The sequence below is a fragment of the Salmo trutta genome, chromosome 5 (assembly GCF_901001165.1).
Source record: "Salmo trutta chromosome 5, fSalTru1.1, whole genome shotgun sequence".
Classification (NCBI taxonomy): Eukaryota; Metazoa; Chordata; class Actinopteri; order Salmoniformes; family Salmonidae; genus Salmo; species Salmo trutta.
In genome coordinates this window covers 3937082-3961286 of record NC_042961.1, presented here as the reverse complement: position 1 = coordinate 3961286, position 24205 = coordinate 3937082, and the positions used below count along the sequence as shown (strand labels likewise).

Sequence of the window (24205 nt, the reverse complement as noted above, 5' to 3'; positions counted from 1 at the left end):
TAGTTATAGTGGTATTCTATAGGTTTATAGTGATGGTGGTATTCTATAGGTTTATAGTGGTATTCTATAGGTTTATAGTGATGGTGGTATTCTATAGGTTTATAGTGATGGTGGTATTCTATAGGTTTATAGTGGTATTCTATAGGTTTATAGTGGTATTCTATAGGTTTATAGTGATGGTGGTATTCTATAGGTTTATAGTGATGTTGGTATTCTATACGTTTATAGTGGTATTCTATAGGTTTATAGTGATGGTGGTATTCTATAGGTTTATAGTGCTATTCTATAGGTTTATAGTGGTATTCTGTAGGTTTATAGTGGTATTCTATAGGTTTATAGTGATGGTGGTATTCTATAGGTTTATAGTGGTATTCTATAGGTTTATAGTTACAGTGGTATTCTATAGGTTTATAGTGATGGTGGTATTCTATAGGTTTATAGTGGTATTCTATAGGTTTATAGTTACAGTGGTAATCTATAGGTTTATAGTGGTATTCTATAGGTTTATAGTGATGGTGGTATTCTATAGGTTTATAGTGGTATTCTATAGGTTTATAGTGGTATTCTATAGGTTTATAGTGGTATTCTATAGGTTTATAGTGATGGTGGTATTCTATAGGTTTATAGTGATGGTGGTATTCTATAGGTTTATAGTTAAGCTATAGAACATTTGGACACTTGATCATGTATTGATCTCATAAGACATTCAAATAACCCAGACCATAAACCAGGTTATTAACACTTTACAGTGTGTCAAGGGATTTTACCCATCACAGTACCTGAACTGACCATGGATTGAATAGAATGTATTAAGTTTTTAGTGGATTAAACTCTACGGTAACAGACTAGAACCATGCACTTTGAGGGACATTTCAAAAAAAGTACATATGTTTTTATTTAACCTTTATTTATCTAGGCAAGTCAGTTAAAAACAAATCCTTATTTACAATTACGGCCTACATCGGCCAAACCCGGACGACGCTGGGCCAGTTGTGCGCCGTCCTATGGGACTCCCAATCACGGCCGGTTGTGATACATCCTGGATTTAAAAGCCCCATTTCCCCTGGATGGGAAAGCCCTGGTCATTTAAATGGTTTATTTCTAGGGAGAAGTTTGATACACCCACTAAAGCCAGTGGACCGCTGGAAGACTAGCTGTCGTCATGGCATCAGCTAATGGTACCTCTTCAGCAAATGCAGACATCTGGATCTAGTACAATACTCACTTAATTATTACACAAATGTTAAGGGTTCAGAATATTAAAAAAACATACTGAATAGGTATTTACATTTGTTCTGATTCCACTGTCCAAATATCCTCCTACATGTTTTAACTCTATATTCAACCTACTGTATCTATCCATCCTGGCCCAGTTTACAACCTGGAAGACCTGGGTTCAAATACTATTTCAATCATACTTTATCTGGGCTTGATTGAGCTTGCCTGTCTTACTGGACCAGTAGAATAGTCTCAAAACTGCAAACACCGCCCTCTGGCACTCCAGACAGGCTAGAGCAAACTTAAAAATTGTTTTAAAGATTTCAAATAGTATTTGAACCCAGGTCTGCTGCTTAACACTATGGTGGTATGAAGGAACAACATAGAGAATGTAGTGGGCTGACACTGAGGCCACTTCTAAATGATGTATGTTGTTGATCTTTAGAGAAAGGTCCCCTCTCTCCCTCTCTGCTGTCTGCTGAAGATAATGATGTCTTTAGGGAGAGAGTGGACCTTTTCCTCCCTTTTACTCTCCCTTCCTCCCCCTTTTCTCCCTCTCCCTTCATTTTCCTCTGATTTCCTCTCTTTCCTCACCGTTCCCGTCTCCCTCAGAGTAACCCAGTTAGAAAGAGATACAGAGAGGGATTGGAAAAGAGAGAGGCAGAGGCTGGACCTTTTTCCTTCCCTGTCCTGTCTTCCTAAGATCAGACCAGTAAAGACCATGATATCTCTGTCCTGTCTTCCTAAGATCAGACCAGTAAATAAAGACCATGATATCTCTGTCCTGTCTCCCTAAGACCAGACCAGTAAAGACCATAATATCTCTGTCCTGTCTCCCTAAGATCAGACCAGTATAGACCATGATATCTCTGTCCTGTCTTCCTAAGATCAGACCAGTAAATAAAGACCATGATATCTCTGTCCTGTCTCCCTAAGATCAGACCAGTAAAGACCATGATATCTCTGTCCTGTCTTCCTAAGATCAGACCAGTAAATAAAGACCATGATATCTCTGTCCTGTCTCCCTAAGATCAGACCAGTAAAGACCATGATATCTCTGTCCTGTCTTCCTAAGATCAGACCAGTAAAGACCATGATATCTCTGTCCTGTCTTCCTAAGATCAGACCAGTAAATAAAGACCATGATATCTCTGTCCTGTCTTCCTAAGATCAGACCAGTAAAGACCATGATATCTCTGTCCTGTCTCCTTAAGATCAGACCAGTAAATAAAGACCATGATTTCTCTGTCCTGTCTCCCTAAGATCAGACCAGTAAATAAAGACCATGATATCTCTGTCCTGTCTTCCTAAGATCAGACCAGTAAATAAAGACCATGATATCTCTGTCCTGTCTCCCTAAGATCAGACCAGTAAAGACCATGACATCTCTGTCCTGTCTCCTTAAGATCAGACCAGTAAATAAAGACCATGATATCTCTGTCCTGTCTTCCTAAGATCAGACCAGTAAATAAAGACCATGATATCTCTGTCCTGTCTTCCTAAGATCAGACCAGTAAAGACCATGATATCTCTGTCCTGTCTCCTTAAGATCAGACCAGTAAATAAAGACCATGATATCTCTGTCCTGTCTCCCTAAGATCAGACCAGTAAAGACCATGATATCTCTGTCCTGTCTCCCTAAGATCAGACCAGTAAAGACCATGATATCTCTGTCCTGTCTTCCTAAGATCAGACCAGTAAAGACCATGATATCTCTGTCCTGTCTCTCTAAGATCAGACCAGTAAAGACCATGATATCTCTGTCCTGTCTCCCTAAGATCAGACCAGTAAAGACCATGATATCTCTGTCCTGTCTCCCTAAGATCAGACCAGTAAAGACCATGATATCTCTGTCCTGTCTCCCTAAGATCAGACCAGTAAATAAAGACCATGATATCTCTGTCCTGTCTCCCTAAGATCAGACCAGTATAGACCATGATATCTCTGTCCTGTCTCCCTAAGATCAGACCAGTAAATAAAGACCATGATATCTCTGTCCTGTCTTCCTAAGATCAGACCAGTAAAGACCATGATATCTCTGTCCTGTCTCCATAAGATCAGACCAGTAAAGACCATGATATCTCTGTCCTGTCTCCCTAAGATCAGACCAGTAAAGACCATGATATCTCTGTCCTGTCTCCCTGAGATCAGACCAGTATATAAAGACCATGATATCTCTGTCCTGTCTTCCTAAGATCAGACCAGTAAAGACCATGATATCTCTGTCCTGTCTCCCTAAGATCAGACTAGTAAATAAAGACCATGATATCTCTGTTCCGTCTCCCTAAGATCAGACCAGTAAATAAAGACCATGATATCTCTGTCCTGTCTTCCTAAGATCAGACCAGTAAAGACCATGATATCTCTGTCCTGTCTTCCTAAGATCAGACCAGTAAATAAAGACCATGATATCTCTGCCTCCTTGCTTAGAGGCTGGGGCTCAGACCACATATCTAGGCAGGGAGAGGGAGAGAGAGAGGGAAAGACAACTCTTGTTAGCCTCTGCTCAGTGCTCTTGGGCCTTGTGACAGGCAGGCAGGGAGGGATGGGAGGCAGGGATGGGAGGATTTGAGTCTTTGCTCTAGCTCTGACTCTAGCGCTGACTCTAGCTCTGACTCTAGCTCTGACTCTAGCGCTGACTCTAGCGCTGACTCTAGCGCTGACTCTAGCACTGACTCTAGCGCTGACTTGGGTTTACAGGGTTTACAGTTGACTACATTGGTTACATATCACCAGGCAAATTCAATACCAAGTATTTGAAGTGATTTGAAGTAGTATTTGAACCCAGGTCTACTCTGCTCAGTCTCTGTCCTCTCTGTCTCTCCTGCAGCAGCACGGTGTGAGACGATACAGGTCTACTCTGCTCAGTCTCCGTCCTCTCTGTCTCTCCTGCAGCAGCACGGTGTGAGACGATACAGGTCTACTCTGCTCAGTCTCCGTCCTCTCTGTCTCTCCTGCAGCAGCACGGTGTGAGACGATACAGGTCTACTCTGCTCAGTCTCCGTCCTCTCTGTCTCTCCTGCAGCAGCACGGTGTGAGACGATACAGGTCTACTCTGCTCAGTCTCCGTCCTCTCTGTCTCTCCTGCAGCAGCACGGTGTGAGACGATACAGGTCTACTCTGCTCAGTCTCCGTCCTCTCTGTCTCTCCTGCAGCAGCACGGTGTGAGACGATACAGGTCTACTCTGCTCAGTCTCCGTCCTCTCTGTCTCTCCTGCAGCAGCATGGTGTGAGACGATACAGGGAGCTGTGTACACTAGGCTTGCTAATTACACACGGCGCTGTGCCTCTCTCGCTCTGACAGCGCCCAAGCCACAATACCTACACACACACACCTACACACATGGCACTGTGCCTCCTTTGCTCCGACAGTGCCCGGGCTACAACACACACACGCACGCACACACCTACACACACCCACACACGTGGCACTGTTCCTCCCTCACTCTGACAGCGCCCAGGCCACAACACACACACAGCACTGCGCCTCTCTCGCTCCGACAGCGCCCAGGCCACAATACCTACACACACATACCTACACACACATACCAACACACACAGCACTGTGCCTCCCTCGCTCAGACAGCGCCCAGGCCACAACACACACACAGCACTGTGCCTCTCTCGCTCTGACAGCGCCCAGGCCACAACACACACACACAGCACTGTGCCTCCCTCGCTCTGACAGCGCCCAGGCCACAACACACACACACCACTGTGCCTCTCTCGCTCTGACAGCGCCCAGGCCACAACACACACACACAGCACTGTGCCTCCCTCGCTCTGACAGCGCCCAGGCCACAACACACACACACCACTGTGCCTCTCTCGCTCTGACAGCGCCCAGGCCACAACACACACACACAGCACTGTGCCTCCCTCGCTCTGACAGCGCCCAGGCCACAACAACACAATCTGGCAGCTCTCTCGCTCTGACAGTGCCCAGGCCACAACACACACACAGCACTGTGCCTCCCTCGCTCTGACAGCGCCCAGGCCACAACAACACAATCTGGCAGCTCTCTCCCTCTGACAGCGCCCAGGCCACAACAACACAATCTGGCAGCTCTCTCGCTCTGACAGCGCCCAGGCCACAACAACACAATCTGGCAGCTCTCTCCCTCTGACAGCTCCCAGGCCACAACAACACAATCTGGCAGCTCTCTCCCTCTGACAGCGCCCAGGCCACAACAACACAATCTGGCAGCTCTCTCCCTCTGACAGCGCCCAGGCCACAACAACACAATCTGGCAGCTCTCTCGCTCTGACAGCGCCCAGGCCACAACAACACAATCTGGCAGCTCTCTCCCTCTGACAGCGCCCAGGCCACAACAACACAATCTGGCAGCTCTCTCCCTCTGACAGCGCCCAGGCCACAACAACACAATATGGCAGCTCTCTCCCTCTGACAGCGCCCAGGCCACAACAACACAATCTGGCAGCTCTCTCGCTCTGACAGCGCCCAGGCCACAACAACACAATCTGGCAGCTCTCTCGCTCTGACAGCGCCCAGGCCACAACAACACAATCTGGCAGCTCCCCAGTACAGACTCTACATCTACCGCTTCAGCTAGCAAATAAACAGAGGGGGAGGGGGAGAGAGAGACAAATGGGAGGGAAGAAGGGAGGGGATAGCGAGGGATATGGTGTGGAGGGAGAAGTGGGGATAGAGAGATAGAGCAACAGGGAGAGAGAGAGAGGGAGGAAAGAGAGAGAGAGAGCAGAGGGGATAGAGAGAGAGAGAGCAGAGGGGAGAGAGAGAGAGAGAGAGAGAGAGAGAGAGAGAGAGAGAGAGAGTAGCAGGGGATTTTCTCAAGACAGCAGACTAATTATGTTTACTTACTTGCTGCCTGAGTCCCAAATGGCACCCTATTCGCTTTATTGTGCTCTGGTCTAAAGTAGTGCATTACATAGGGAATAGGGTCCCATTTATGGCGCACCCTCTGCCTCTTTCTAACCAAAGTGGCTGCCTGGCTGGTGGTAATGGCACTTTACTTTAGACAAGAGAGGTGAAGTTTTGTCATGTGTGGAGAGACTAAGAGATACACCTTTAGAGTTACAGTAAGAGGTTTGTCTTGTCTGTTGTGACTGCGTCCCTAATGGCACCCTGTTCCCCACATAGTGCCCTACTGTGACTAGAGCCCTATGTGCCCTGGTCAACCCTACTGGCCCTGGTCAAAAGTAGTGCACTACATAGGGAATAGGTTGCCGTTTGGTATGCGATTTGTGTCATGTGAGTGGGAACTGCCTTCAAAGCTGTGTTGGAACCAGATCCCGTAAGGGTAACAGAGATATCTAGAGTGGCCAGGCCCAACGAATACCACAGAGGTTACTGCAGAAAATGCTTTTTGCTAAGTTTCCATTGGCTCAGCGATTCACCGCCATAGCTGAACATCACCCCTAGCCTTAGGTTGAGAGGCTGATCCTGGTGAAACCGTCTATAGGAAAACAACCTGCTCATTAGTACTCAGATGTAGAGTTCACATTTAGCAGAAGCTTTAATCCAAAGAGATCTACAGTCATTACCTGAATACATTTTTTTGTATGGGGTGGCCCCGGGAATCAAACCCACCATCCTGACGTTGTAATCACCGTGCTCTACCCACTGAGTTCCAGAAACCACGCCGAAAGGCTGACCACAGTGAGAAAGTCTAGAGGGAAATGTCCCAATTGACACTTGATCACTGACTGTAAGTGTAAATATCAGATTTTACAGTAGAGCAACACTCAGAGGAAGCGTACCTTACTGCAAAGGCTATATTTACAACTTCAACACATAAAAACAACAGATCCGATGATATAAAGCTGCAGTCATATTCCTTACATAACCACCAGACGGGCTTTTTCTCTGTCACCTTATACGTCTATGACTGTACAAGCGGAGGACATATACATGTTGAACGTGGATTGCTTTGGGCACGGTTATATGGCTGTAGTCTTCCACTGAGCCAGACCCCGTAGTTAGTTCTCCTATCAGGAAAACGATACTCGCTCACATGGCAGTCATGCATACAAGACATTCTGTCTTCTTAGGTGTCCCCTTTACCCTTAAATATCACACGCTAGCTTTAAATAACAACTACAACCTAATATTAGCACGGACGTGGAGGGGACAGAGGGGGCAGGCAAGAGAATGTTCTAAAAACAAGTAAATAGGCCAAACTAAATTAACCTGGCAGCGCCTTCCAACACCCTTCCAAACTAAATTAACCTGGCAGCGCCTTCCAACACCCTTCCAAACTAAATTAACCTGGCAGCGCCTTCCAACACCCTTCCAAACTAAATGAACATGCACATTTATTTAGGCCACTGTTTTTATTATTAACGATGCAAATGAATAAACAGCGTACGATAGTAAAATAGCAAAGGTAGCACCTTACATTTATTTAGGGCAACTGACTATGTTAATAATTAATGATGCATATGAATAAACAGAATGGGATTAAAAACAGTATCTTACATTTATTCCAGGTTTCCCTTCCGCACCAGGCTCCCCAGCTGATCCCTTTTCACCCTGCAGAGGAAAGAGAAAGTTAGAAGAGCAAGTTCAAACTCAGGTCCTACAAAAGCACTCCATCATTTCAATGTATTATAAGTAGAGATGTGCAGTAACAACATGTTGTTTTGAAAGGTCTGAAGTCTCCTCAGGAGGCTGTTCCAAGGTGGCTTATCCAATCATTGATGCTCTTACTGCCAGGGCCTCTCACAAGGGATACTGGTCACAAGCATCATGACAAAATGTCAACTTCATCTATAAACACAATTTATGTCTCCAAACCCAAAGCTAAATGGAAATTCTAACCCTTATCCTGAAAGATAAGACCTGATATGACCGGTCTGTCTTCATCTTCAGCGGTTTATTTATCCAAGTGATACGTAACAGGGACATTGAACTAAACAGTGATAAAGGTCACAGAACAGACAAGAAGTCATCTTCTAGTCCTCTGCTCTCTGTTTCACTCCCAAGTCTATTAAATAACCCACTCTAAGGCAACAGGCTGAAACAAATTCACAAATCATCCCGTTTATTTGTTTCCGTGAAATATCTGTCTGAATGTGGAGTCCTGGTTGTAAACAAATTAGGACTATGTTGACATTATAAATAAATGATGGGGCCAGGGGTGTGTGTGTGTGTGTGTGAGTGTGTGATAATGAAGTGTTTCTGATGGACCTAATTATCTGACAGTGCACACCCTTGTTTCACAACGTGATTGTAATTGATTTATGTGTTCATCGTTGATGTGTGTGTGTGTGTGTGTGTTCATCGTCCAGGTTGATAGAGAAGGCACTATCACACAGCTACATAACCAAATCATGTCATTAACCATGGAAGAAGCGCGCAGCAGTATTATGATAAACCTCTCTCTTGGCAGTCACCATTGTTTGAAATACATTCAGTATAGGAAGTGACATCCAAATGTTGCTGAATAAACAGGCATCGTAATAATGCTCCATTTCCACCTGTTTCATAAAAATCTCAACCACTTTATATGGACAATAAACGTTATTACTTGAAACAAACATGTTGCTAATATGCCTATTCAAACAACAACAATTATCAATCTGTTCAATAAACAGGGTAACACTTGCCAATGCATGCAGGTATGATGTATTACAATGTTAAAAATGTCCTACAGAGAAATACCGTACTGTAAGCCTACTACTGTAAGACACATTATAAGACATAAAACATTATAGCTGAGGGCTTTCAGTAAGATGTTACCGTTAGTTTTCCACTCTGCACAGGGGAACCAACCCAGTCTGTGTGACCAATGAGCTGTTGTGTTGAGGTCATCCCACAGAGGAACCAACCCAGTCTGTGTGACCAATGAGCTGTTGTGATGAGGTCATCCCACAGAGGAACCAACCCAGTCTGTGACCAATGAGCTGTTGTGTTGAGGTCATCCCACAGAGGAACCAACCCAGTCTGTGACCAATGAGCTGTTGTGTTGAGGTCATCCCACAGAGGAACCAACCCAGTCTGAGTGACCAATGAGCTGTTGTGTTGAGGTCATCCCACAGAGGAACCAACCCAGTCTGTGACCAATGAGCTGTTGTGATGAGGTCATCCCACAGAGGAACCAACCCAGTCTGTGTGACCAATGAACTGTTGTGTTGAGGTCATCCCACAGAGAAACCAACCCAGTCTGTGACCAATGAGCTGGTGTGTTGAGGTCATCCCACAGAGGAACCAACCCAGTCTGTGACCAATGAGCTGTTGTGTTGAGGTCATCCCACAGAGGAACCAACCCAGTCTGTGACCAATGAGCTGTTGTGTTGAGGTCATCCCACAGAGGAACCAACCCAGTCTGTGTGACCAATGAGCTGTTGTGTTGAGGTCATCCCACAGAGGAACCAACCCAGTCTGTGACCAATGAGCTGTTGTGTTGAGGTCATCCCACAGAGGAACCAACCCAGTCTGTGTGACCAATGAGCTGTTGTGATGAGGTCATCCCACAGAGGAACCAACCCAGTCTGAGTGACCAATGAGCTGTTGTGTTGAGGTCATCCCACAGAGGAACCAACCCAGTCTGTGACCAATGAGCTGTTGTGTTGAGGTCATCCCACAGAGGAACCAACCCAGTCTGTGACCAATGAGCTGTTGTGTTGAGGTCATCCCACAGAGGAACCAACCCAGTCTGTGTGACCAATGAGCTATTGTGATGAGGTCATCCCACAGAGGAACCAACCCAGTCTGTGTGACCAATGAGCTGTTGTGTTGAGGTCATCCCACAGAGGAACCAACCCAGTCTGTGTGACCAATGAGCTGTTGTGATGAGGTCATCCCACAGAGGAACCAACCCAGTCTGTGTGACCAATGAGCTGTTGTGTTGAGGTCATCCCACAGAGGAACCAACCCAGTCTGTGTGACCAATGAGCTGTTGTGATGAGGTCATCCCACAGAGGAACCAACCCAGTCTGTGACCAATGAGCTGTTGTGTTGAGGTCATCCCACAGAGGAACCAACCCAGTCTGTGACCAATGAGCTGTTGTGTTGAGGTCATCCCACAGAGGAACCAACCCAGTCTGTGACCAATGAGCTGTTGTGATGAGGTCATCCCACAGAGGAACCAACCCAGTCTGTGACCAATGAGCTGTTGTGATGAGGTCATCCCACAGAGGAACCAACCCAGTCTGTGTGACCAAATAGATGTCCTGAAGATCAGGAACTAAGTTCCCCCGAGGTATCCCCTCTACAGTAAGTCATGCTTCACCACTACACCTGGTATCCTATGCATTGCCAGCTCTGCTACACAGCAAAACTCTGTTTACAAATGGTTATGGAGGGCTTATGAAGCCATTATCAATGCACTACGAAGGCTATATAAGCTGTGACATTCTCCTCTACACTACGTCACCTAGTATCCTGTGCCAGCTCTGCTACACAGTGAGGCACTCTGTATACATCCAGATGTGTACAAACTAGCTACAGTATGTACAGCTTATGAAGACCCTATGAGTGCTCTATAAAGCCTTTTTAAGTTGTTTATTCAACAACTTGTTCATTCGCCCCATTGGATATCATTCATAGAGCTGTTTATCTCAGTGTAATCTCAACAGCCTTAATAGTGACTGTTTAGTGTCTGCTCTGTTTCCCTCTGAATTGCTATTCAGTAGCAGCCCCTGTATGTCATACTGAACAGGCAGCCCAGTCCCTGTATGTCAAACTGAACAGGCAGCCCAGTCCCTGTATGTCATACTGAACAGGCAGCCCAGTCCCTGTATGTCATACTGAACAGGCAGCCCAGTCCCTGTATGTTGTACTGAGCAGGCAGCCCAGTCCCTGTATGTCATACTGAGCAGGCAGCCCAGTCCCTGTATGTCGTACTGAGCAGGCAGCCCAGTCCCTGTATGTTGTACTGAGCAGGCAGCCCAGTCCCTGTATGGCATACTGAGCAGGCAGCCCAGTCCCTGTATGTCATACTGAGCAGGCAGCCCAGTCCCTGTATGTCATACTGAGCAGGCAGCCCAGTCCCTGTATGGCATACTGAGCAGGCAGCCCAGTCCCTGTATGTCATACTGAGCAGGCAGCCCAGTCCCTGTATGTCGTACTGAGCAGGCAGCCCAGTCCCTGTATGTCATACTGAACAGGCAGCCCAGTCCCTGTATGTTGAACTGAGCAGGCAGCCCAGTCCCTGTATGTTGAACTGACCAGGCAGCCCAGTCCCTGTATGTCATACTGAGCAGGCAGCCCAGTCCCTGTATGTTGAACTGAGCAGGCAGCCCAGTCCCTGTATGTTGAATTGAGCAGGCAGCCCAGTCCCTGTAAGTTGATCGGAGCAGGCAGTCCAGTCCCTGTATGTTGTACTGAGCAGGCAGCCCAGTCCCTGTATGTTGAACTGAGCAGGCAACTCAGTCCCTGTATGTCATACTGAGCAGGCAGCCCAGTCCCTATATGTTGTACTGAGCAGGCCAGTCAGTGTATTGTACACTGTGCCAGAGGGACAGATTTCTCCCTCAGTCCATTGGCCTAATCAGAGAGGATATGGTGATGAAAAGAGTCTCTTTCATTATGCCGTTTTAAACTGTCCATCTGCTCAGCCCAATACTTAGTGGAGCCACACCGCCATTACGAAGGAACTAATTATGCAAAAGCCACAAAATACAGACCATTTTCCTGAAAGCATAGCTTTGTTTTCCTGTAATTTCATAGTCTACTGAAGTCCTTTTACGATATTTATTCTAAACACATCCAGCCTTTAGCCCATAAAGCCACACCACCATTATGAAAGAACAAATTATGCAAATACTACACAATTCTATTCTGGTCCCAGATCTGTTTGTGCTGTAGCTCACTCCTCTGAGACCAGCCCAACATCATGCAGCATTCCTGAGTATTTCCCTGAACCCTTCGCATGAATGCATGTCTAAAGGACGTCACGCTGCTTGCTTAGAGAGTACCACTTCCTCCTGATTCGGCTCACACCGACGCTCGAACCCAGAACCTCTGCCTTGCTAGCACATGTGACCGCCCTCCTGAACCAACTTACCAGTCGGTGCCAAATGAAAAAGCTAGTTATTTGCTGACGCAAGTGGGGACAGTTCAGGCTGAGGAGGACGTTTCCCACACCCCCATGTGATACTCATGCTGCCTGCAGCCTATCGTTTCATTTCCCTGAATCCTTGCATGAATACATGGTGTTTTACTGTAGGTGTAGAGACTAGGTCAGAGCTGTGATATATACATTCCATACACGTCCTTCACATGACACCAAGTTATTAGAGTTCAGATCAATCCACATTGGACATTATCTCCAGATAATCGTAGAATACACTATGCATGTACCTTCATGGTTGCATGTAAAATATGAATAGCTATTGTGTTAGTCTTGAGATTACAGGGGAAAAGGCCTTGGGTTATGAAATAATCGATTCCCACGGGGGACCAGTACGGAGAAAAAAATGTATGAAATGTATGAAATGTATGCATTCACTACTGTAAGTCGCTCTGGATAAGAGTGTCTGCTAAATAACTAAAATGTGAATGTAAAAATGAGATTCTTCAGAGATGTATTAGAAAACCTGTGCTAGAAAATCCTTTAAAATAAAATATATATAACAACAGAAGACATATGCTACATATTAATAACCATGTATCCACTGCAGTGGGACTTCGCATGCTTGGAATATGAATTACTATATATCCACTACAGTGGAACTTCGCACGTTTGGATGAACTGGTGTTTATACATGACAGAGAGTGAAACCAGATACATTTACCATTATGTAATATGTGTGTGTGTGTACGTTTCCATGCATGTGTGTACTTACCATTGCTCCATCGATCCCCTTAGACCCGTTTGATCCTGCCTCCCCCTGAAATTACAAGGTTGAAACTTGAAATGCTAAATAACAAACATTGAAGGTCTACTCGTTCATGAGGAGAAATATCTTCGTAGTTTCACTGAGGTCTGTGCCGTAGGGTTCAGTGCAGCTCTGAATGGGCCTTCGTTCACACATCAACAATGTTTAGCACCTTGAGGCAACTTCAAAATTCTCAAAACGGAATTATACATCACTTCAGGTTATAAAGAATAAGAGCAGGACTATTTCCCATACACCTTACTGTATATACATGTACAGTACATATTCCATACTGTCCAATATCTAATGCATAAGGAATAGCCACAACTCTATGACTAATGTATATTTACATACACAGAAATATTTCTCTGGTAGGTGTATGATATTCACTTGTGTTTACAAGATGAAAAAGCTAATTATTTGTTCATCTCCTCTGACCCTGTATTGAAGCAGCATTGAATCAGAGGGTATACAATACTGTAAATACATGAGGAGAGGATATAGTAGAAGTCCTATCTCCCTCCTAAGGGACTATGTCTCTGTGTGTAAATCCCTTTGTGTCCTGGGTGCAAATCCTGTTCCTGGAGAGATACCATCCTGTAGGTTGTCATGCCAACCCTGTTCCTGGAGAGCTACCATCCTGTAGGTTTTCACTCCAACCCTGTTCCTGGAGAGCTACCATCCTGTAGGTTGTCACTCCAATCCTGTTCCTGGAGAGCTACCATCCTGTAGGTTGTCATGCCAACCCTGTTCCTGGAGAGCTACCATCCTGTAGGTTGTCACTCCAACCCTGTTCCTGGAGAGCTACCATCCTGTAGGTTTTCACTCCAACCCTGTTCCTGGAGAGCTACCATCCTGTAGGTTGTCACTCCAATCCTGTTCCTGGAGAGCTACCCTCCTGTAGGTTGTCACGCCAACCCTGTTCCTGGAGAGCTACCCTCCTGTAGGTTGTCACTCCAACCCTGTTCCTGGAGAGCTACCATCCTGTAGGTTGTCACGCCAACCCTGTTCCTGGAGAGCTACCATCCTGTAGGTTGTCACTCCAACCCTGTTCATGGAGAGCTACCATCCTGTAGGTTTTCACTCCAACCCTGTTCCTGGAGAGCTACCATCCTGTAGGTTGTCACTCCATCCCTGTTCCTGGAGAGCTACCATCCTGTAGGTTTTCACTCCAACCCTGTACCTGGAGAGCTACCATCCTGTAGGTTGTCACTCCAACCCTGTTCCTGCAGAGCTACCATCCTGTAGGTTTTCACTCTAACCCTGTTCCTGGAGAGCTACCATCCTGTAGGTTTTCACTCCATCCCTGTTCCTGGAGAGCTACCCTCCTTGAGGTTTTTACTCCAACCCTGTTCCTGGAGAGCTACCCTCCTTGAGGTTTTTTCTCCAGCCCTGTTCCTGGAGAGCTACCCTCCTTGAGGTTTTTTCTCCAGCCCTGTTCCTGGAGAGCTATCCTCCTTGAGGTTTTTGCTCCAGCCCTGTTCCTGGAGAGCTATCCTCCTTGAGGTTTTTCCTCCAGCCCTGTTCCTGGAGAGCTATCCTCCTTGAGGTTTTTGCTTAGCCCTGTTCCTGGAGAGCTACCCTCCTTGAGGTTTTTGCTCCAGCCCTGTTCCTGGAGAGCTGTCCTCCTTGAGGTTTTTGTTCCAGCCCTTATCTAGTGGACCAGATTCTAATAATTAGCTGGTTGATATGCTGAATCCAGTTAGTTATAACTGGGACTGGAGAGAAAACCTACAGAAGAGGGTTGGAGAGCCCTGCACTACAGAAACACACTGGGGAGAGAAGGAGCGAGTCACCACCACTACCATCACCATCACCATAAACACCACTGTAATCACCACCACCACCATCACCTCACCCCCACCACTAACACCACCACCATCACCCCCACCACTAACACCACCACCATCACCACCACCATCATCACCCCCACCATAACCACCACCACCATCACCATAACCACCACCATAACCATCACCGTAATCACCACCACCACCACCATAACCATCACCCCCACCACTAACACCACCACCCCCACCACTAACACCACCACCATCACCACCATCACCATAACCACCACCACCATAACCACTACCATAACCATCACCATAACCACCACTCACCACTGTAATCACCACCACCACCATAACCATCACCCCCACCACTAACACCACCACCATCACCCCCACCACTAACACCACCACCATCACCAACACCACCACCATAACCAACACCATCACCCCCACCATAACCAACACCATCACCCCCACCATAACCACCACCATCACCATCACCATAACCACCACTGTAATCACCACCACCACCATAACCATCACCCCCACCACTAACACCACCACCATCACCACCACTAAAACCACCACCATCACCACCATCACCACCACTAAAACCACCACCATCACCACTAACACCACCACCATCACCCCCACCATCACCACTAATCACAACTAACACCACCACCATCACCACCACTAAAACCACCACCATCACCCCCACCATCACCACCACTAACACCACCACCATCACCCCCACCATCACCACTAATCACCACTAACACCACCACCACCAACACCACCACCATCACCCCCACCATCACCACTAATCACCACTAACACCACCACCATCACCACCACTAACACCACCACCATCACCATCACCACCACTAACACCCCCACCATAACCACTAATCACCACTAACACCACCACCATCACCACCACTAAAACCACCACCATCACAACTAACACCACCACCTTCACCCCCACCATCACCACTAATCACCGCTAACACCACCACCACAACTAACACCCCCACCTTCACCCCCACCATCACCACTAATCACCACTAACACCACCACCACCACTAACACCACCACCATCACCTCCACCATCACCACTAATCACCACTGACACAACCACCATCACCACCACTAACACCACCACCATCACCCCCCCATCATCACCACCACCATCACCACTAACACCACCACCATTACCCCCACCATCACCACCATCACAACTAACACTACTAACACCATCACCATCACCCCCACCATCACCACTAACACCACCACCATCATTCCCACCATAACCACCATCACAACTAACACCACTAACACCACCACCATTACCCCCACCATCACCACCATCACAACTAACACCACTAACACCACCACCATCACCCCCACCATCACCACTAACACCACCACTAACACCACCACCATCACCACTAACACCACCACCATTACCCCCACCATCACCACCATCACAACTAACACTACTAACACCACCACCATCACCCCCACCATCACCACTAACACCACCACCATCACCCCCACCATAACCACCATCACAACTAACACCACTAACACCACCACCATCACCCCCACCATCACCACTAACACCACCACCATCACCCCCACCACCCCCACCATAACCACCACCATCACCACTAACACCACCACCATCACCCCCACCATAACCACTAACAACACTAACACCACTAACACCACCACCACAACCACCACCACCACCACCACCACCATCTCATAATATCTGATGAAGGGGATATTGTTATTATCATGATAGCTGATGAAGGGGATATTGTTATTATCATGATAGCTGATGAAGGGGATATTGTTATTATAATAATAGCTGATGAAGGAGATAGTATTATTATGATATCTGATGAAGGGGATATTGTTATTATCATGATATCTGATGAAGGGGATATTGTTATTATCATGATAGCTGATGAAGGAGATATTGTTATTATAATAATAGCTGATGAAGGAGATAGTATTATCATGATAGCTGATGAAGGGGATAGCATTATTATGATAGCTGATGAAGGGGATATTGTTATTATAATAATAGCTGATGAAGGAGATAGTATTATCATAATAGCTGATGAAGGAGATAGTATTATTATGATATCTGATGAAGGGGATATTGTTATTATAATAATAGCTGATGAAGGAGATAGTATTATCATAATAGCTGATGAAGGAGATAGTATTATTATGATATCTGATTAAGGGGATATTGTTATTATAATAATAGCTGATGAAGGAGATAGTATTATTATGATATCTGATGAAGGGGATATTGTTATTATCATGATAGCTGATGAAGGGGATAGTATTATCATGATAGCTGATGAAGGGGATAGTATTATCATGATAGCTGATGAAGGGGATAGTATTATTCTACTTTAGTTGAACCTTAGTCCAGCACTCCAGGACATAGAAAACCCTCCCACAGATTATATGTAGTTGGAGAATAACAGCTTAGTGGTTTAAAACAGTAACCTTATATCTTACATATCATGGACAGTCCAAACAGGCCAACAGTCTGACTCACCTTCTGTCCAGGAATACCATCCAGACCTGGTGAGCCAGAAACACCCTGGTCACCCTGAGGGAGAAATAGAACACACACGCACAATTAGGATTAGGCATGCACACGCACACACGCACAGTAAAAGGGTTGGCCTTAAGACATCTCCAAAACAGCAAAACAGTACGCTGCGGTAGCTAATACAGTTTGGATGGAAATCACACGAACCACACAGGCAGAGTAGGCCAAGTCACACCACCATCAATCTCAATATGAATGTTATGACACTTGATATAGACTTTGCATGTCATGTGCAGTGTTGAGTAACGCAGACCAGCTTTAGCCAATTCTCAACCTTATCAAGTATAGGAAAATGTTTGGGTGGGCCGCGCCTTTTAAGTGTTATGTCATTAGATTGGATCGAGTTTCATAGGCAAATATGTCCTTGTATGTGTGGTGTGTGTGTGTGTGTGTGTGTGTGTGTGTGTGTGTGTGTGTGTGTGTGTGTGTGTGTGTGTGTGTGTGTGTGTGTGTGTGTGTGTGTGTGTGTGTGTGTGTGTGTGTATTCTTCAACTTCAACGTCTAAGGGCCCTAGAGGAGGGTTTAGAGGGTGATGATGCTTTAGAGTGGTCCTGGTGAACTGAAGGTGATAGACCATGTTCAGACCCAGCTGACAGGGCACTCTCTGAGTTTATTATGTTCAAACAGATATGTAAGTTGTGAAATATCTCATATACAGTACATTGTATAAATATAAAATATTTCCATGGTAACATACTGTACCTTCTGGCTAGAGTTTCCAGGGAATCCGTCTTTCCCGGTCTCTCCCTGCAAAGGAAGACATGATACAGTCAGTAGCTGCTGCTCCCTTATTGGTCATTTAGTTAGTGACTGCTTGTCTTATTGGCTGTACAGTCAGTGGCTGGTCTATAATTGGCTGTACAGTCAGTGGCTGGTCTCTAATTGGCTGTACAGTCAGGGGCTGGTCTCTAATTGGCTGTACAGTCAGTGGCTGGTCTATAATTGGCTGTACAGTCAGTGGCTGGTCTCTAATTGGCTGTACAGTCAGGGGCTGGTCTCTAATTGGCTGTACAGTCAGTGGCTGGTCTCTAATTGGCTATACTTTATTTATTTATTTCACCTTTATTTAATCAGGTAGGCAAGTTGAGAACAAGTTCTCATTTACAATTGCGACCTGGCCAAGATAAAGCAAAGCAGTTCGCCAACATACAACAACACAGAGTTACACATGGAGTAAAACAACATACAATCAATGATGCAGTAGAAAAAAATAAGACTATATACAATGTGAGCAAATGAGGTGAGATAAAGGAGGTAAAGGCAAAAAAAGTCCATGGTGGCAAAGTAAATACAATATAGCAAGTAAAACACTGGAATGGTAGATTTGTAGTAGAAGAAAGTGCAAAGTAGAAATAGAGATAATGGGGTACAAAGGAGTAAAATAAAATAAATAAATACAGTAGGGGAAGAGGTAGTTATTTGGGCTAAATTATAGATGGGCTATGTACAGGTGCAGTGATCTGTGAGCTGCTCTGACAGCTGGTGCTTAAAGCTAGTGAGGGAGATAAGTGTTTCCAGTTTCAGAGATTTTTGTAGTTCGTTCCAGTCATTGGCAGCAGAGAACTGGAAGGAGAGGCGGCTGAAGGAGGAATTGGCTTTGGGGGTGACCAGAGAGATATACCTGCTGGAGCGCGTGCTACAGGTGGGTGCTGCTATGGTGACCAGTGAGCGGAGATAAGGGGGGACTTTACCTAGCAAAGACTTGTAGATGACCTGGAGCCAGTGGGTTTGGCGACGATTATGAAGTGAAGGCCAGCCAACGAGAGCGTACAGGTCGCAGTGGTGGGTAGTATATGGGGCTTTGGTGATAGTCAGTGGCTGGTCTCTAATTGGCTATACAGTCAGTGGCTGGTCTCTAATTGGCTATAAAGTCAGTGGCTGGTCTCTAATTTGCTGTACAGTCAGTAGCTGGTCTCTAATTGGCTGTACAGTCATTGGCTAGTCTCTAATTGGCTGTACAGTCAGTGGCTGGTCTCTAATTGGCTATAAAGTCAGTGGCTGGTCTCTAATTTGCTGTACAGTCAGTGGCTGGTCTCTAATTGGCTGTACAGTCAGTGGCTGGTCTCTAATTGGCTCTACAGTCAGTGGCTGGTCTCTAATTGACTGTACAGTCAGTGGCTGGTCTCTAATTGGCTGTACAGTCAGTGGCTGGTCTCTAATTGGCTGTACAGTCAGTGGCTGGTCTCTAATTGGCTGTACAGTCAGTGGCTGGTCTCTAATTGGCTCTACAGTCAGTGGCTGGTCTCTAATTGGCTGTACAGTCAGTGGCTGGTCTCTAATTGGCTGTACAGTCAGTGGCTGTTCTTTTAGTAGCAGCTTGTCTCTCCCACATCTATGGCAAGTAAGTGTGGTTAAAATTGCACTTTTTCTAATCGTTCCCTGAACACGTCACAGACATGGCTATAATATTTTCCTGAATGTTGCAGCCAAGGAATGGTGGTAGGATTTGGACAACATGAATAGGCCTTGATAAAGCTTAGTTCGTAGCAATAGTTCCTTAATTGGACTAATTATTGTCATATTGATACAGTATACCACCCTGCATCCCACTGCTGCTTGCCTCTGAAGCTAAGCAGGGTCAGTCCCTGGATGGGAGACCAGATGCTGCTAAAAGTGGTGTTGGAGGGCCAGTAGGAGGCATACTGGTCTAAAAAATAAAAGAAATGTCCCAGGGCAGACATTGCCCTGTGTAGGTGTTTCTGTCCTCCTGATGGGATGTTAACCCTGGTGTCCTGACTCTCTGTGGTCACTAAAGATCCCATGGCGCTTATCATAAGAGTAGGGGTGTTAACCCTGGTGTCCGGACTCTCTGTGGTCACTAAAGATCCCATGGCACTTATCATAAGACTAGGGGTGTTAACCCTGGTGTCCTGACTCTCTGTGGTCACTAAAGATCCCATGGCACTTATCATAAGACTAGGGGTGTTAACCCTGGTGTCCGGACTCTCTGTGGTCACTAAAGATCCCATGGCGCTTATCATAAGACTAGGGGTGTTAACCCTGGTGTCCTGACTCTCTGTGGTCACTAAAGATCCCATGGCACTTATCATAAGACTAGGGGTGTTAACCCTGGTGTCCTGACTCTCTGTGGTCACTATAGATCCCATGGCACTTATCATAAGACTAGGGGTGTTAACCCTGGTGTCCTGACTCTCTGTGGTCTCTATAGATCCCATGACACTTATCATAAGACTAGGGGTGTTAACCCTGGTGTCCGGACTCTCTGTGGTCACTAAAGATCCCATGGCACTTATCATAAGACTAGGGGTGTTAACCCTGGTGTCCGGACTCTCTGTGGTCACTAAAGATCCCATGGCACTTATCATAAGACTAGGGGTGTTAACCCTGGTGTCCTGACTCTCTGTGGTCTCTATAGATCCCATGGCACTTATCATAAGACTAGGGGTGTTAACCCTGGTGTCCTGACTCTCTGTGGTCTCTATAGATCCCATGACACTTATCATAAGACTAGGGGTGTTAACCCTGGTGTCCGGACTCTCTGTGGTCACTAAAGATCCCATGGCACTTATCATAAGACTAGGGGTGTTAACCCTGGTGTCCTGACTCTCTGTGGTCACTAAAGATCCCATGGCACTTATCATAAATTCACAATCTGGCCTAATTATCCCCAGCTTCCAATTGGCTCATTCATCCTCCCTCCTCTCCCTTGTAACTATTCCCCAGGTCTTTGCTGTAAATGACAATGAGTTAAAATGATGTAAAATAAATAAACATTTATTTGGTTGACATAGAACTACAAAGGTTAAATGTCACTATTTTTTACATATTCTAATGAGACCATGTAGAAGCAGCTAGCAGAAATGTTGTTTCCCCTCGTCAAACAAGACCCTAACACAGTGAAACAGGATTACTGTGGATCTGGGACGTGTAGCTTCCCAATTATCGAGTAATACAATCCACCTCGCTCTCTGCAGCTGTTGGCTCACTGTGTTAAATACAACAGGCTGGGAACAGCTGTAAGGGAGGCAGGATGGGACCCTAGCTTAGCTCAGTGAACTGCTGGACCTCCTAAATCCTCTGGCTAATGTGTGAATAAGACACTAACGGCCACTGACTGTAGCCTACATTAGTATAAAGGACATGCCCTGGGCCATAATGGTTATAATAGCTTTTGGAGAAAATATCCAAATAATGTTTGTTTTTGACATTTTTAGAATGTGTCCAAGCTAAAATCCTTAATTGCTACATCCATTTTTGTACTTATAAATTAATGATATTGTATATACCCATAGATTCTAGAAGAACAGAACTCATAAATTAATCATACTGTATACACCCATAGATTTTTGAAGAATTTCACTTATAAATGTCTCATGAGCTTAGTTCAGCTGTCATACCCCTTCAGAACCCAAAATATAAGCGTGTTAAATTTGTAAACAAAGTAAATGTAAACAAACACTGTATAGTGTCAAAACATATTTAAAACTATCATTTTGATATCATGGATGGTCAGTCCTTGCATCCATAGTTCTGTCTACAAATTTGAATGGTTACTTTTCTGGGGCGGTGGTTAGAGAGTTGGGCCAGTAACCGAAAGGTTGCTGGATCAAATCCCAGAGCTGACAAGGTAAAAATATGTTGTTCTGCCCCTGAACAAGGCAGTTAACCCACTGTTCCCCAGTAGGCTGTCGTTCTGCCCATAACAAGGCAGTTAACCCACTGTTCCCCGGTAGGCTGCCGTTCTGCCCCTGAACAAGGCAGTTAACCCACTGTTCCCCAGTAGGCTGTCGTTCTGCCCATAACAAGGCAGTTAACCCACTGTTCCCCGGTAGGCTGCCGTTCTGCCCCTGAACAAGGCAGTTAACCCACTGTTCCCCAGGAGGCTGTCATTGTAAATAAGAATTTGTTCTTAACTTACTTGCCTAGTTAAATAAAGGTTTAAAAATATATCTATGTAATTTTATGAGCGAGATGCAAGACTTCGCTCTCACACAGTCACGTACAGTGTCTGCGCATGTTCACGGGTTCACGTCACGCTTTGCAGCCTGGTAACCAGGGCACCAAAACAACAAAGAAGTTGAGCCATGTGCTTTCATGGTTGTTGCAGAAACTGACCCACTATGCTGTTTACTTTCTGTTTGTATGTTGTATTGCTGAGTCTACCTTTAAAAGCTCATTATAACTAATACACAAATAATGTTGTTGACTCGTCCTATACTCGTATTTGTGGTCAAAGCAAAAAAGTGAAGAAGAAAATACTTCAAAAATCCCATCTTAAACTATTATCTCAAACAGACCATTTAAAAAATGCTTGCCATTTCCTCACAGAAGATCACGTCATGTTTTTGGCAGAGACGTCTCATTGGCTGAGCTGGCCAATCAGCTGTTGACTTGTCATTTATATTTTTATTGAATGCTATATAGCCACACCATGATGCTGTTGGGGTACGCCCACACCATTGCAACACAGAAAAGCTGCTTTTTAACATGCAAAATAAGGAAAACTATTTCACTCATATTGTAATTAATTAAAGGTAATAGTTCATAGAAATCTGTAAACACTGGACAGTTACTTTAAGGACATGTCCATGTGGCCTACTAGTGATGTAGGAGATAGACAGTAGCCTATGGAATCTATAGGATAACCAGTGATGTAGGAGATAGACAGTAGCCTATGGAATCTATAGGATAACCAGTGATGTAGGAGATAGACAGTAGCCTATGGAATCTATAGGATAACCAGTGATGTAGGAGATAGACAATAGCCTATGGAATCTATAGGATAACCAGTGATGTAGGAGATAGACAATAGCCTATGGAATCTATAGGATAACCAGTGATGTAGGAGATAGACAATAGCCTATGGAATCTATAGGATAACCAGTGATGTAGGAGATAGACAGTAGCCTATGGAATCTATAGGATAACCAGTGATGTAGGAGATAGACAGTAGCCTATGGAATCTATAGGATAACCAGTGATGTAGGAGATAGACAGTAGCCTATGGAATCTATAGGATAACCAGTGATGTAGGAGATAGAACCCTATAGTCTACTGGTATAGGAATGTTCCACATCCCTTTAGACAAGGCAGAGTCACCCCAGTAACACTACGTATTGTGTGCTGCATGAACTGCAGGTATGTAGAACTGATGTTGGGGATAGATAATAGTCTATAGCTATTATGTTCTGCCTGATCATTAATAGCACCCGCCTGGTGTCCCAGATCTCAATCAGTCCCTGATTGGGGTTAGCAGTGGACTGGCTTCAAGGTACAGTTTGGAATATAAGGAGCCTATAGGGATGTTTGCATTCTCTTTAGAACAAGTGGACTCTTCCCCAGGGCTATTCTGAGGCTTAGGTCCAACGCTCAGCAGAGCATTAAACCCCAATCTGCAGCAGAATCACAGGGTTAAAGGTTACCCTGGTGCCTGTAACTCTACATCCTCTCCCTGTGTGAACTGAAACATTGTCCTGTGGCATTCTCCTTCATTCTTCCCCTCTGACTTGTCTGTCTGCTGCCATGTCAAGGAAGGGCAGGTCATTAATCAAATGTCTTTCTCACACACACACACACGCACACGCACACGCACACGCACACACACACACACACACACACACACACACACACACACACACACACACACACACACACACACACACACACACGCACACGCACACACGCACACGCACACGCACACGCACACACACACACACACACACGTCCCCCACTAAGTGACAACATGAGCGTTCTCCTCTGTTAAATCCATTAGAGATAATTATGACAC

The 24205-nt window shown here is 45.5% G+C and overlaps 1 protein-coding gene across 4 annotated transcripts in view; it reads right to left on the bottom strand.

Moving 5' to 3' along the window:
• Positions 1-24205, bottom strand: part of LOC115193526 (collagen alpha-1(XIX) chain) — a 258296-nt gene that overhangs the window by 193607 nt on the left and 40484 nt on the right. For all 4 annotated transcript variants that reach the window (XM_029752231.1, XM_029752233.1, XM_029752234.1 and 1 more), the window contains exons 10-13: positions 18160-18204; positions 17401-17454; positions 12991-13035; positions 7679-7732 (exon numbers count right to left, since the gene is read on the bottom strand). In XM_029752231.1, coding sequence (XP_029608091.1) covers positions 7679-7732; positions 12991-13035; positions 17401-17454; positions 18160-18204 — 198 coding nt within the window. The remainder of the gene's footprint in view (positions 1-7678; positions 7733-12990; positions 13036-17400; positions 17455-18159; positions 18205-24205) is intronic.